Genomic DNA, 20,935 nt, shown 5'->3' on the forward strand with positions numbered 1-20,935 from the left:
CCATGGTTGTATTACTGTCTGTCTTATACCATGTTTGTATTACTGTCTTATACCATGGTTGTAATACTGTCTGTCTTATTCCATGGTTGTATTACTGTCTGTTTTATACCATGGTTTTATTACTGTCTGTCTTATACCATGGTCGTATTACTGTCTGTCTTATACCATGGTTGTATTACTGTCTGTCTTATACCATGGTTGTATTACTGTCTGTCTTATACCATGGTTGTATTACTCTCTGTCTTATACCATGGTTGTATTACTTTCTTATACCATGGTTGTATATTACTGTCTGTCTAATACCATTGTTGTATTAATATAAAATACCATGGTTGTATTACTGTCTGTCTTATACCATGGTTGTATTACTGTCTGTCTTATACCATGGTTGTATTACTGTCTGTCTTATACCATGGTTGTACTACTGTCTTATACCATGTTTGTTTTACTGTCTGTCTTATACCATGGTTGTATTACTGTCTGTCTTATACCATGGTCGTATTACTGTCTGTCTTATACCATGGTTGTATTACTGTCTGTCTTATACCATGGTTGTTTTACTGTCTGTCTTATACCATGGTTGTATTACTGTCTGTCTTATACCATGGTCATATTACTGTCTGTCTTATACCATGGTCATATTACTGTCTGTCTTATACCATGGTTGTATTACTGTCTGTCTTATACTATGGTTGTATTACTGTCTTATACCATGGTTGTAATACTGTCTGTCTTATACCATGGTTGTATTACTGTCTGTTTTATACCATGGTTTTATTACTGTCTGTCTTATACCATGGTCGTATTACTGTCTGTCTTATACCATGGTTGTATTACTGTCTGTCTTATACCATGGTTGTATTACTGTCTGTCTTATACCATGGTTGTATTACTTTCTTATACCATGGTTGTATATTACTGTCTGTCTAATACCATTGTTGTATTAATATAAAATACCATGGTTGCATTACTGTCTGTCTTATACCATGGTTGTATTACTGTCTGTCTCATACCATGGTTGTATTACTGTCTGTCTTATACCATGGTTTATTACTGTCTTATACCATGGTTGTATTACTGTCCTAAACCATGTTTGCATTACTGTCGCATACCAACGTTGTGTTACTGCCCTAAACCATAATCTTAATGGATATGGTATCCTTCCTTCTAGTGACAAAAGCAAAAGGAGAACGAAAACGGTGAAGAAGTCCCTGGAGCCTAAATGGAACCAGACGTTCATGTACATGCCTGTCCACTGGAGGGAGTTTAGAGAGCGCATGCTGGAGATCACTCTGTGGGACCAGGCCAGGGTCAGAGAGGAGGAGAGTGAATTCATGGGAGGGGTAAGATACATTACACATTAACTTAATATTACACAACACAACATTACACAACACAACATAATACAACACAGTGTCACGCCCTGACCTGAGATATCTCTGTTTTCTTTATATTTTGGTTAGGTCAGGGTGTGACTAGGGTGGGTATGCTAGTTTTGTATTGTCTAGGTTTTTTTTTAATTGTCTAGGGTTTAGTAGGTCTAGGGTTTTTTGTAATCCTATGTTTGCCTGATATGATTCCCAATCAGAGACAGCTATTTATCGTTGTCTCTGATTGGGGATCATATTTAAGTAGCCAATGCCCTTAGGTGTTTGTGGAATCCTGTCTATGTGTAGTTACCTGTCAGCACTCGTTTGTATAGCTTCACGTTTCGTTTTGTTATTTTGTTAGTTTGTTCAGTGTTCATTCTTTAAATAAATAAGAATGTACGCATACGACGCTGCGCCTTGGTCCGATCTTTATAATGAACGTGACACACAGCATAATACAACACAGCATAATATAACACAGCATAATATAACACACCATAATACAACACAGCATAATATAACACAGCATAATATAACACAGCATAATACAACACAGCATAATATAACACAACACAATATAACACAACATAATATAACACAACACAGCATAATACAACATAGCATAATACAACACAACACAATATAACACAACACAACATAATATAACACAGCATAATACAACACAGCATAATATAACACAACACAATATAACACAACATAATATAACACAACGTAATACAACACAGCATAATATAACACCGCATAATATAACACAGCATAATATAACACAACACATTATAACACAACATAATATAACACAACACAATATAACACAGCATAATATAACACAGCATAATATAACACAACATAATAAACACAACATAATATTACACAACACAACATAATATAACACAACACAATATAACATGATATAACACAACGCAATATCAGACAACATAAAATAATGAAGCATAATACAACACAATATTTTACCTTTATTTAACTAGGCAAGTCAGTTAAGAACAAATTCTTATTTTCAATAACGGCCTGGGAACTGCCTGTTCAGGGGCAGAATGACAGATTTGTACCTTGTTAGCTCGGGGGTTTGAACTTGCTCTAACCACTAGGCTACCCTGCCGCCCCAATATAACACAACACAATATAACACAACATAATACAATATAACATAATATAACACAACACAATATAACACAGCACAATATAACACAACCCATTATAACACAAAATAATATAACAAACATAATATAACACACTATAATATTAAACAGCATAATATAACACAGCACAATATAACACAGCATAATATAATATAACACGACAAAATATAATATAATACAACATAAAACAACACAGCATAATACAACACATCACAATATAACACAACATAATATAACACAGCATAATATAACACAACACATTATAACACAACATAATATAACACAACACAATATAACACAACATAATAAACACAAAATAATATTACACAACACAACATAATATAACACAACACAATATAACATGATATAACACAACGCAATATCAGACAACATAAAATAATGAAGCATAATACAACACAATATTTTACCTTTATTTAACTAGGCAAGTCAGTTAAGAACAAATTCTTATTTTCAATGACGGCCTGGGAACTGCCTGTTCAGGGGCAGAATGACAGATTTGTACCTTGTTAGCTCGGGGGTTTGAACTTGCTCTAACCACTAGGCTACCCTGACGCCCCAATATAACACAACACAATATAACACAACATAATATAATACAACATAATATAACACAACACAATATAACACAGCACAATATAACACAACCCATTATAACACAAAATAATATAACAAACATAATATAACACACTATAATATTAAACAGCATAATATAACACAGCACAATATAACACAGCATAATATAATATAACACGACAAAATATAATATAACACAACATAATATAATATACTATAACACTGCATAAAATAAAACAGCATAATATAACAAAGCAAAATATAACACAGCATAATATAATATAACACAACATAATATAACACAGCATAATATAACACAACATAATATAATATAACACAACATAATATAACCCAGCATAATATAACACAGCATGATATAACACAACATAATATAATGTAACACAACATAATATAACACATCATAATATAACACAACATAATATAATATAACACAACATAATATAACACAGCATAATATAACACAGCATAATATAACACAACATAATATAGCACAACATAATATAATATAACACAACATAATATAACAGCAAAATATAACACAACATAATATAACGCAACAAAATATAACACAGCACAATATAACACAACATAATATAACACAGCACAATATAACACAGCATAATATAACACACCATAATAAACACAACATAATATAACACAACATAATATAATATGACACAACATAATATAACAGCACAATATAACACAACATAATATAACGCAACATAATATAACGCAGCATAATATAATACAACATAATATAACACAGCACAATATAACACAGCATAATATAACACAACATAATATAACACACCATAATAAACACAACATAATATAACACAACACATCATAATATAACACAACATAATATAACACAACATAATATAACACAGCATAATATAACATAACACAATATAACACAACATAATATGAAACAGCATAATATAACACAACATAATATAACACAACATAATATAACAATACACAGCATAATATAACACAGCATAATATAACACAACACAACATAACACAACATAATATAACACAACATAATATAATATAACACAGCATAATATAACACAACATAATATAACACAACATAATATAACATAACACAATATAACACAACATAATATGAAACAGCATAATATAACACAACATAATATAACACAGCATAACATAACACAACATAATATAACACAACATAATATAACACTACACAGCATAATATAACACAGCATAATATAACACAACACAACATAACACAACATATTATAACACAACATAATATAATATAACACAGCATAATATAACACAGCACAATATAACATGATATAATATAACACAACATAATATAATATAACACAATATAATATAACATAACACAGCATAATATAACACAGCATAATATAAAACAACATAATATAACACTGCACAGCATAATATAACACAGCATAATATAACACAACATAGCATAATATAACACAGCATAATATAACACAGCACAATATAACATTATATAATATAACACAATATAATATAATATAACACAGCATAATATAACACAACATAATATTACACAACTTAATATAATATAACACAACATAATATAACACAACATAATATAACACAGCATAATATAACACAACATAATATAACACAGCATAATATAACACAGCAGATTATATAACACAATATAATATAACACAGCATAATATAACACAACATAATATTACACAACTTAATATAATATAACACAACATAATATAACACAACATAATATAATATAACATAAAATAATATAATATAACACAGCACAACATAATATAAGACAACATAATATAACACAACATAATATAATATAACATAAAATAACACAGCACAATGTAACACAACATAATATAACACAGCATAATATAACACAGCATAATATAACACAATATAATATAACACAGCATAATATAACACAGCATAATATAACACAACATAATATAACACAACATAATATAATATTAAAAAAAATTATATAATATAACACAGCATAATATAACACAACACAATTTTACACAACATAACATAATATAACACACCATAATATAGCACATCATAATAGAACACAACATAATATAACACAGCATACTTTAACACAGCATAATATAAGACAACATAATATAACACAACATATTATAATGTAACGTAAAATAACACAGCACAATGTAACACAACATAATATAACACATCACAATATAACACAGCATAATATATTACACCATAATAAACACAACATAAAATAACACAACACATCATAATATAACACAACGTAATATAATGCAACATAATAAACACAACATAATATTACACAACACGATATAAAACAGCATAATATAACACAGCACAATATAACACAGCATAATATAACACAACATAATATAATATAACACACAAAATATAACACAGCATACTATAACACAACACAGCATAATATAACACAACATAATATAATATAACACACATAATATAACACAGAATACTATAAACAGGCATAATCTAACACAACATAATCTAACACAAAATAATATAATATAACACAACATAATATAACAGCACAATATCACACAACACAATTTTACACAACATAATATAATTTAACACACCATAATATAGCACAACATAATATAACACAACATAATATAACACAGCATACTTTAACACAACATAATATATCACAACATAATATAATATAACATAAAATAACACAGCACAATGTAACACAACATAATATAACACATCAAAATATAACACAGCATAATATAACACAACATAATATGATATAACATAAAATAATATAATATAACAATATAACACAACATAATATAATATAACATAAAATAACACACCATAATATAGCACAACATAATATAACACAACATAATAAAACACAGCACACTTTAACATAGCATAATATAAGACAACATAATATAACACAACATAATATAATATAATATAATATAACACAGCATAATATAACACAACATAATATTACACAACTTAATATAATATAACACAACATAATATAACACAACATAATATAACACATCATAATATAACACAACATAATATAACACAGCATAATATAACACAGCAGATTATATAACACAATATAATATAACACAGCATAATATAACACAACATAATATTACACAACTTAATATAATATAACACAACATAATATAACACAACATAATATAATATAACATAAAATAATATAATATAACACAGCACAACATAATATAAGACAACATAATATAACACAACATAATGTAATATAACATAAAATAACACAGCACAATGTAACACAACATAATATAACACAGCATAATATAACACAGCATAATATAACACAATATAATATAACACAGCATAATATAACACAGCATAATATAACACAACATAATATAACACAACATAATATAATATTTAAAAAAATTATATAATATAACACAGCATAATATAACACAACACAATTTTACACAACATAACATAATATAACACACCATAATATAGCACATCATAATAGAACACAACATAATATAACACAGCATACTTTAACACAGCATAATATAAGACAACATAATATAACACAACATATTATAATGTAACGTAAAATAACACAGCACAATGTAACACAACATAATATAACACATCACAATATAACACAGCATAATATATTACACCATAATAAACACAACATAAAATAACACAACACATCATAATATAACACAACGTAATATAATGCAACATAATAAACACAACATAATATTACACAACACGATATAAAACAGCATAATATAACACAGCACAATATAACACAGCATAATATAACACAACATAATATAATATAACACACAAAATATAACACAGCATACTATAACACAACACAGCATAATATAACACAACATAATATAATATAACACACATAATATAACACAGAATACTATAAACAGGCATAATCTAACACAACATAATCTAACACAAAATAATATAATATAACACAACATAATATAACAGCACAATATCACACAACACAATTTTACACAACATAATATAATTTAACACACCATAATATAGCACAACATAATATAACACAACATAATATAACACAGCATACTTTAACACAACATAATATATCACAACATAATATAATATAACATAAAATAACACAGCACAATGTAACACAACATAATATAACACATCAAAATATAACACAGCATAATATAACACAACATAATATGATATAACAAAATAATATAATATAACAATATAACACAACATAATATAATATAACATAAAATAACACACCATAATATAGCACAACATAATATAACACAACATAATAAAACACAGCACACTTTAACATAGCATAATATAAGACAACATAATATAACACAACATAATATAATATAATATAAAATAACACAGCACAATGTCACACAACATAATATAACACATCACAATATAACACAGCATAAAATAATAAACCATAATAAACACAACATAAAATAAAACAACACATCATAATGTAACACAACATAATATAACACAACATAATATAATATAACACAACATAATATGAAACAGCATAATATAACACAACACAATATAACACAACATAATATAACACAGCATAATATAACACAACATAATATAATATAACATAACATAATATAACACAGCATAATATAACACAACATATATAACACAACATAATATAACATAACACAATATAACACAACATAATATGAAACAGCATAATATAACACAACATAATATAACACACCATAATATAACACAACATAATATAGCACAACATAATATAATATAACACAGCATATTATAACACAACATAATATAACACACCATAATAAAAATAATATATTATTACACAACATATCATAATATAATACAACATAATATATCATAACACAATATAACACAGCATAATATAACACAACATAATATAACACACCATAATAAAAATAATATATTATTACACAACATATCATAATATAACACAACATAATATATCATAACACAATATAACACAGCATAATATGAAACAGCATAATATAACACAACATAATATAACACAACATAATATAACACACCATAATATAACACAACATAATATAACACAACATAATATAATATAACACAGCATATTATAACACAACATAATATAACACAGCATAACATAACACAATATAATATAACACAACACAGCATAATATAACACAGCATAATATAACACAACACAACATAACACAACATATTATAACACAACATAATATAATATAACACAGCATAATATAACACAACAGAATCTAACACAGCGCAATATAACACGATATAATATAATACACCATAATATAATATAACACAATATAATATAACACAGCATAATATAGCACAGCATAATATAAAACAGCATAATATAACACAGCATAATATAACACAGCATAATATAACACAACATAATATAGATGATCAAATAACACAACACAATGTTACACAACATAATATAACACATCACAATATAACACAGCATAATATAACACAACATAATATAACACACCATAATAAACACAACATAATATAACACAACACATCATAATATAACACAACATAATATAACGCAGCATAACATAACACAATATAATATAACACAACACAGCATAATATAACACAGCATAATATAACACAACACAACATCACACAACATATTATAACACAACATAATATAACACAGCACAATATAACACGATATAATATAACACAACATAATATAATATAAGACAATATAATATAACACAGCATAATATAGCACAACATAATATAACACAGCAAACTTTAACACAGCATAATATAACACAACATAATATAACACAACATAATGTAATATAACATCAAATAACACAGCACAATGTTACACAACATAATATAACACATCACAATATAACACAGCATAATATAACACAACATAATACAACACAACATAATATAACACAATATAATATAATACAACACAGCATATTATAACACAACATAATATAACACAGCATAACATAACACAATATAATATAACACAACATAATATAATATAACACAGCATAATATAATATAACACAACATAATATAAATCAAATCAAATCAAAATTTATTTGTCACATACACATGGTTAGCAGATGTTAATGCGAGTGTAGCGAAATGTTTGTGCTTCTAGTTCCGACACAGCATAATATAACACAACATAATATAACACAACATAATATAATATAACATCAAATAACACAGCACAATGTTACACAACATAATAGAACACATCACAATGTAACACAGCATAATTTAACACAACATAATATAACACACCATAATAAACACAACATAATATAACACAACACATCATAATATAACACAACATAATATAACACAGCACAATATAACACAGCATAATATAATATAATATAACACAACACAACCTAATATAATATACCACAACATAATATAATATAACACAACATAATATAACACAGCATAATATAACACAGCACAATATAACACTATATAATATAACACAACATAATATAATATAACACAACATAACATAAAATAACACATCATAATATAACACAACATAATATAACACAACACATCATAATATAACACAACATAATATAACACAAAACATCATAATATAACACAACATAATATAATATAACACAGCATATTATAACACAACATAATATAACACAACACAACATAACACAACATATTATAACACAACACATCATAATATAACACAACATAATATAATATAACACAATATAATATAACACAGCATAATATAGCACAGCATAATATAAAACAGCATAATATAACACAGCATAATATAACACAGCATAATATAACACAACAGAATATAATATCACACAACATAATTTAACACAACATAATATAACACAGCATAATATAACACAGCATAATATAACACAACATGATATAACGCAACATAATAAACACATCATAATATAACACAACATAATATAACATAACACAATATAACACAACATAATATGAAAGAGCATAATATAACATAACACAACATAATATAACACAACACATCATAATATAACACAACATAATATAACACAAAACATCATAATATAACACAACATAATATAATATAACACAGCATATTATAACACAACATAATATAACACAACACAACATAACACAACATATTATAACACAACACATCATAATATAACACAACATAATATAATATAACACAATATAATATAACACAGCATAATATAGCACAGCATAATATAAAACAGCATAATATAACACAGCATAATATAACACAGCATAATATAACACAACAGAATATAATATCACACAACATAATTTAACACAACATAATATAACACAGCATAATATAACACAGCATAATATAACACAACATGATATAACGCAACATAATAAACACATCATAATATAACACAACATAATATAACATAACACAATATAACACAACATAATATGAAAGAGCATAATATAACATAACACAACATAATATAACACAACATAATATAACACAACACAGCATAATATAACACAGCATAATATAACACAACACAACATAACACAACATAATATAACACAACATAATATAATATAACAAAATATAATATAATATAAAACGGCATAATATAACACAGCATAATATAACACAACATAATATTACACAACATAATATAATATAACACAACATAATATAACATAGCATAATATAACACAACATAATATAACACAGAATAATATAACACAACAGAATATAACACAGCATAATATAACACAACATAATATAACACAACATGATATAATATAACACAACATAATATAACACAGCACAATATAACACAACATAATATAACACAGCACAATATCACACACCATAATAAACACAACATAATATAACACAACACATCATAATATAACACAACATAATATAACACAACATAATATAACACACCACATCATAATATAACACAACATAATATAACATAACACAATATTACACAACATAATATGAAACAGCATAATATAACACAACATAATGTAACACATCATAACATAACACAACATAATATAACACAGCATAATATAACACAACAGAATATAATATCACACAACATAATTTAACACAACATAATATAACACAGCATAATATAACACAGCATAATATAACACAACATGATATAACGCAACATAATAAACACATCATAATATAACACAACATAATATAACATAACACAATATAACACAACATAATATGAAAGAGCATAATATAACATAACACAACATAATATAACACAACATAATATAACACAACACAGCATAATATAACACAGCATAATATAACACAACACAACATAACACAACATAATATAACACAACATAATATAATATAACACAACATAATATAATATAACACACATAATATAACACAGAATACTATAAACAGGCATAATCTAACACAACATAATCTAACACAAAATAATATAATATAACACAACATAATATAACAGCACAATATCACACAACACAATTTTACACAACATAATATAATTTAACACACCATAATATAGCACAACATAATATAACACAACATAATATAACACAGCATACTTTAACACAACATAATATATCACAACATAATATAATATAACATAAAATAACACAGCACAATGTAACACAACATAATATAACACATCAAAATATAACACAGCATAATATAACACAACATAATATGATATAACATAAAATAATATAATATAACAATATAACACAACATAATATAATATAACATAAAATAACACACCATAATATAGCACAACATAATATAACACAACATAATAAAACACAGCACACTTTAACATAGCATAATATAAGACAACATAATATAACACAACATAATATAATATAATATAAAATAACACAGCACAATGTCACACAACATAATATAACACATCACAATATAACACAGCATAAAATAATAAACCATAATAAACGCAACATAAAATAAAACAACACATCATAATGTAACACAACATAATATAACACAACATAATATAATATAACACAACATAATATGAAACAGCATAATATAACACAACACAATATAACACAACATAATATAACACAGCATAATATAACACAACATAATATAATATAACATAACATAATATAACACAGCATAATATAACACAACATATATAACACAACATAATATAACATAACACAATATAACACAACATAATATGAAACAGCATAATATAACACAACATAATATAACACACCATAATATAACACAACATAATATAGCACAACATAATATAATATAACACAGCATATTATAACACAACATAATATAACACACCATAATAAAAATAATATATTATTACACAACATATCATAATATAATACAACATAATATATCATAACACAATATAACACAGCATAATATAACACACCATAATAAAAATAATATATTATTACACAACATATCATAATATAACACAACATAATATATCATAACACAATATAACACAGCATAATATGAAACAGCATAATATAACACAACATAATATAACACAACATAATATAACACACCATAATATAACACAACATAATATAACACAACATAATATAATATAACACAGCATATTATAACACAACATAATATAACACAGCATAACATAACACAATATAATATAACACAAAACAGCATAATATAACACAGCGTAATATAACACAACACAACATAACACAACATATTATAACACAACATAATATAATATAACACAGCATAATATAACACAACAGAATCTAACACAGCGCAATATAACACGATATAATATAATACACCATAATATAATATAACACAATATAATATAACACAGCATAATATAGCACAGCATAATATAAAACAGCATAATATAACACAGCATAATATAACACAGCATAATATAACACAACATAATATAGATGATCAAATAACACAACACAATGTTACACAACATAATATAACACATCACAATATAACACAGCATAATATAACACAACATAATATAACACACCATAATAAACACAACATAATATAACACAACACATCATAATATAACACAACATAATATAACGCAGCATAACATAACACAATATAATATAACACAACACAGCATAATATAACACAGCATAATATAACACAACACAACATCACACAACATATTATAACACAACATAATATAACACAGCACAATATAACACGATATAATATAACACAACATAATATAATATAAGACAATATAATATAACACAGCATAATATAGCACAACATAATATAACACAGCAAACTTTAACACAGCATAATATAACACAACATAATATAACACAACATAATGTAATATAACATCAAATAACACAGCACAATGTTACACAACATAATATAACACATCACAATATAACACAGCATAATATAACACAACATAATACAACACAACATAATATAACACAATATAATATAATACAACACAGCATATTATAACACAACATAATATAACACAGCATAACATAACACAATATAATATAACACAACATAATATAATATAACACAGCATAATATAATATAACACAACATAATATAAATCAAATCAAATCAAAATTTATTTGTCACATACACATGGTTAGCAGATGTTAATGCGAGTGTAGCATAAAGGTTTGTGCTTCTAGTTCCGACACAGCATAATATAACACAACATAATATAACACAACATAATATAATATAACATCAAATAACACAGCACAATGTTACACAACATAATAGAACACATCACAATGTAACACATCATAATATAACACAACATAATATAACACAGCACAATATAACACAGCATAATATAATATAATATAACACAACACAACCTAATATAATATACCACAACATAATATAATATAACACAACATAATATAACACAGCATAATATAACACAGCACAATATAACACGATATAATATAACACAACATAATATAATATAACACAACATAACATAAAATAACACATCATAATATAACACAACATAATATAACACAACACATCATAATATAACACAACATAATATAAAATAACACATCATAATATAACACAACATAATATAACACAAAACATCATAATATAACACAACATAATATAATATAACACAGCATATTATAACACAACATAATATAACACAACACAACATAACACAACATATTATAACACAACACATCATAATATAACACAACATAATATAATATAACACAATATAATATAACACAGCATAATATAGCACAGCATAATATAAAACAGCATAATATAACACAGCATAATATAACACAGCATAATATAACACAACAGAATATAATATCACACAACATAATTTAACACAACATAATATAACACAGCATAATATAACACAGCATAATATAACACAACATGATATAACGCAACATAATAAACACATCATAATATAACACAACATAATATAACATAACACAATATAACACAACATAATATGAAAGAGCATAATATAACATAACACAACATAATATAACACAACATAATATAACACAACACAGCATAATATAACACAGCATAATATAACACAACACAACATAACACAACATAATATAACACAACATAATATAATATAACAAAATATAATATAATATAAAACGGCATAATATAACACAGCATAATATAACACAACATAATATTACACAACATAATATAATATAACACAACATAATATAACATAGCATAATATAACACAACATAATATAACACAGAATAATATAACACAACAGAATATAACACAGCATAATATAACACAACATAATATAACACAACATAATATAATATAACACAACATAATATAACACAGCACAATATAACACAACATAATATAACACAGCACAATATCACACACCATAATAAACACAACATAATATAACACAACACATCATAATATAACACAACATAATATAACACAACATAATATAACACACCACATCATAATATAACACAACATAATATAACATAACAAATATTACACAACATAATATGAAACAGCATAATATAACACAACATAATGTAACACATCATAACATAACACAACATAATATAACACAGCATAATATAACACAACAGAATATAATATCACACAACATAATTTAACACAACATAATATAACACAGCATAATATAACACAGCATAATATAACACAACATGATATAACGCAACATAATAAACACATCATAATATAACACAACATAATATAACATAACACAATATAACACAACATAATATGAAAGAGCATAATATAACATAACACAACATAATATAACACAACATAATATAACACAACACAGCATAATATAACACAGCATAATATAACACAACACAACATAACACAACATAATATAACACAACATAATATAATATAACACAATATAATATAATATAAAACGGCATAATATAACACAGCATAATATAACACAACATAATATTACACAAAATAATATAATATAACACAACATAATATAACATAGCATAATATAACACAACATAATATAACACAGAATAATATAACACAACAGAATATAACACAGCATAATATAACACAACATAATATAACACAACATAATATAATATAACACAACATAATATAACACAGCACAATATAACACAACATAATATAACACAGCACAATATCACACACCATAATAAACACAACATAATATAACACAACACATCATAATATAACACAACATAATATAACACACCACATCATAATATAACACAACATAATATAACATAACACAATATTACACAACATAATATGAAACAGCATAATATAACACAACATAATGTAACACATCATAACATAACACAACATAATATAACACAACATAATATAACACAACACAGCATAATATAACACAGCATAATATAACACAACATAATATTACACAACATAATATAATATAACACAACATAATATAATATAACACAACATAATATAACACAGCATAATATAACACAACATAATATAACACAGCATAATACAACACAATATAATATAACACAAGATCATTTCACACAACATAAAATAACACAACATAATATAACACAGCATAATATAGCACAGCATAATATAAAACAGCATAATATAACACAGCATAATATAACACAGCATAATATAACACAACACAATATAACACAGCATAATATAACACAACATAATATAACACACCATAATAAAAATAATATATTATTACACAACATATCATAATATAACACAACATAATATATCATAACACAATATAACACAACATAATATGAAACAGCATAATATAACACAACATAATATAACACAACATAATATAACACACCATAATATAACACAACATAATATAACACAACATAATATAATATAACACACCATATTATAACACAACATAATATAACACAGCATAACATAACACAATATAATATAACACAACACAGCATAATATAACACAGCATAATATAACACAACACAACATAACACAACATATTATAACACAACATAATATAATATAACACAGCATAATATAACACAACAGAATATAACACAGCACAATATAACACGATATAATAAAACACACCATAATATAATATAACACAATATAATATAACACAGCATAATATAGCACAGCATAATATAAAACAGCATAATATAACACAGCATAATATAACACAGCATAATATAACACAACATAATATCAAATATCAAATAACACAGCACAATGTTACACAACATAATATAACACATCACAATATAACACAGCATAATATAACACAACATAATATAACACACCATAATAAACACAACATAATATAACACAACACATCATAATATGACACAACATAATATAACGCAGCATAACATAACACAATATAATATAACACAACACAGCATAATATAACACAGCATAATATAACACAACACAACATCACACAACATATTATAACACAACATAATATAACACAGCACAATATAACACGATATAATATAACACAACATAATATAATATAAGACAATATAATATAACACAGCATAATATAGCACAACATAATATAACACAGCAAACTTTAACACAGCATAATATAACACAACATAATATAACACAACATAATATAATATAACATCAAATAACACAGCACAATGTTACACAACATAATATAACACATCACAATATAACACAGCATAATATAACACATCACAATATAACACAGCATAATATAACACAACATAATACAACACAACATAATATAACACAACACAACATAATATAACACAGCATAACATAACACAATATAATATAACACAACATAATATAATATAACACAGCATAATATAATATAACACAACATAATATAAATCAAATCAAATCAAATTTTATTTGTCACATACACATGGTTAGCAGATGTTAATGCGAGTGTAGCGAAATGTTTGTGCTTCTAGTTCCGACACAGCATAATATAACACAACATAATATAACACAACATAATATAATATAACATCAAATAACACAGCACAATGTTACACAACATAATAGAACACATCACAATGTAACACAGCATAATATAACACAACATAATATAACACACCATAATAAACACAACATAATATAACACAACACATCATAATATAACACAACATAATATAACACAGCACAATATAACACAGCATAATATAATATAACATACCACAACCTAATATAATATACCACAACATAATATAATATAACACAGCATAATATAACACAGCACAATATAACACGATATAATATAACACAACATAATATAATATAACACAACATAATATAAAATAACACATCATAATATAACACAACATAATATAACACAACACATCATAATATAACACAACATAATATAACACAACATAATATAAAATAACACATCATAATATAACACAACATAATATAACACAACACATCATAATATAACACAGCATAATATAACACAGCACAATATAACACAATATAATATAACACAACATAATATAATATAACACAACATAATATAAAATAACACAACACAACATAACACAACATATTATAACACAACACATCATAATATAACACAACATAATATAATATAACACAATATAATATAACACAGCATAATATAGCACAGCATAATATAAAACAGCATAATATAACACAGCATAATATAACACAGCATAATATAATATCACACAACATAATTTAACACAACATAATATAACAGAGCATAATATAACACAGCATAATATAACACAACATGATATAACGCAACATAATAAACACATCATAATATAACACAACATAATATAACATAACACAATATAACACAACATAATATGAAAGAGCATAATATAACACAACACAACATAACACAACATAATATAACACAACATACAATTATGTAGCACAACATAACATAATATAATGTAACACAACATAATATAACAAAACATAACACCATACAACACATAGATAGTCATGTCAGAGATAGCATATCCTGATGTAAATTAATGTCACTAAATATAATGTAACATAACATAAGGAAACAGAACATAACATAATGTAACATAATATAGCATAATGTAAAACAACATAACTTAAAGTAATATAACATAACATAATGTAGCATAATATAATATAACATAACATAATATAACAGAACTTAACATAACAGAACAGAAAATAACATAATGTAACATATTATAGCATAATGTAAAACAACATACCTTAAAGTAATATAACATAATATAATATAACATAACATCATGTGAAATAACATAATGTAACGTAACATAACGTAATGTAACACAGCATAACATAAAATCAAGTAACATAACATAATGTTACATAACATAGCGTAACATAACAGAATGTAACATATCATAATGTAACACACCATAACATTAAATAATATAACATAATGTAAAATAACATAGCATAACAGAACAGAATGGAAAAACGTAACATAACATGATGTAGCATAATATAATATAACATAACATAATATAACAGAACTTAACATAACATAACATAATGTAACATAACATAATATAACATAACATAATGTAAAATAACATAGCATAACAGAACAGAATGGAAAAACGTAACATAATATGATGTAGCATAATATAATTTAACAAAATATTACAGAACTTAACATAACATAACATAATGTAACATAATGTAACATAACATTAAATAATGTAACTTTACATAATTCCACATAACGTAATATCACGTTATTTAACATAACATCAAGTAACATAACATAGTGTAACATACCATAACTTAACTTAACATAACATAATATAAAATAATATAACAAAACTCAATGTAAAAACATAACGTGACATAACATAACTACTTAACATAACAATGTCTCACAACGTAATATAATGAAACATAAAGTAAAATAACATAGCATAACATAACACAACACAACATAATGTCCAATAAAGTAACATAATATAAGATAATGTAATATAAACTAACATAACATAATATAATATAACATAAGAGAATGTAACCTAACATACTATAACATAATTTAACTGAACATAACCTAATATATAATAATATAACAAAACTTAACATAACACAATGTTACATAACGTAACATAACATTATGTAACATAACATAATGTAAAATAACACAATGTAATATAACATAATTTAACTAAACATAATGTAACATAATATAATGTAACAATGTAACCAAACTTAACATAATATAATGTAACATAATATTACATAAGTTAACATAAAATAAAATGATTTCAATTAACAAAATGTAATGTAATGTAACGTAACATAATATAATGTAATCTAACGTAAGATGATGTAACATAACAATGTAACATAACATAATGTAACATACCATAACATCACTTAACATAACGTAATACATCATATCATGCAACATATTGTAACATATATTTTTTTAGCATAACGCAATGTAACATAACATAACGTAACATAACCTCATTTAACATAATGTAACATAACATAATGTAACATAATGTAACATAACATAATGTAACATAATGTAACATAACACAATGTAAGATAACATATATACATCATAACATGCAACATAATGTAACATATATTTTTTTTTGCATAACGTAATGTTATTAACATAATGGGGCGGCAGGGTAGCCTAGTGGTTAGAGCGTTGGACTAGTAACTGGAAGGTTGCAAGTTCAAACCCCCAAGCTGACAAGGTACAAATCTGTCGTTCTGCCCCTGAACAAGGCAGTTAACCCACAGTTCCTAGGCCGTCATTGAAAATAAGAATTTGTTCTTAACTGACTTGCCTAGTTAAATAAATAATATAATGTAACATATATTTTTTTAGCATAATGTAACATAACATAACATAACGCAACATAATGCAACATAATGTAACAGTGTGGCCTAGTGGTCAGAGCATTGGACTAGTAACTGGAAGGTTGCAAGTTCAAACCCCCGAGCTGACAAGGTACAAATCTGTCCTTCTGTTAACCCACAGTTCTTAGGCCATCATTGAAAATAAGAATTTGTTCT

General features: G+C 24.8%; 1 protein-coding gene across 1 annotated transcript in view; it reads left to right on the forward strand.

Annotated features, from left to right (window-relative positions):
* The window catches only part of rims2b (regulating synaptic membrane exocytosis 2b), a 161,317-nt gene that overhangs the window by 93,209 nt on the left and 47,173 nt on the right, over positions 1 to 20,935 (forward strand). Inside the window, exon 8 of the mRNA XM_036971021.1 lies at positions 1,172 to 1,343. Within this exon, the coding sequence (XP_036826916.1) occupies positions 1,172 to 1,343 (172 nt within the window). The remainder of the gene's footprint in view (positions 1 to 1,171; positions 1,344 to 20,935) is intronic.

Source organism: Oncorhynchus mykiss, chromosome 32, assembly GCF_013265735.2.
Source record: "Oncorhynchus mykiss isolate Arlee chromosome 32, USDA_OmykA_1.1, whole genome shotgun sequence".
Lineage (NCBI taxonomy): Eukaryota > Metazoa > Chordata > Actinopteri > Salmoniformes > Salmonidae > Oncorhynchus > Oncorhynchus mykiss.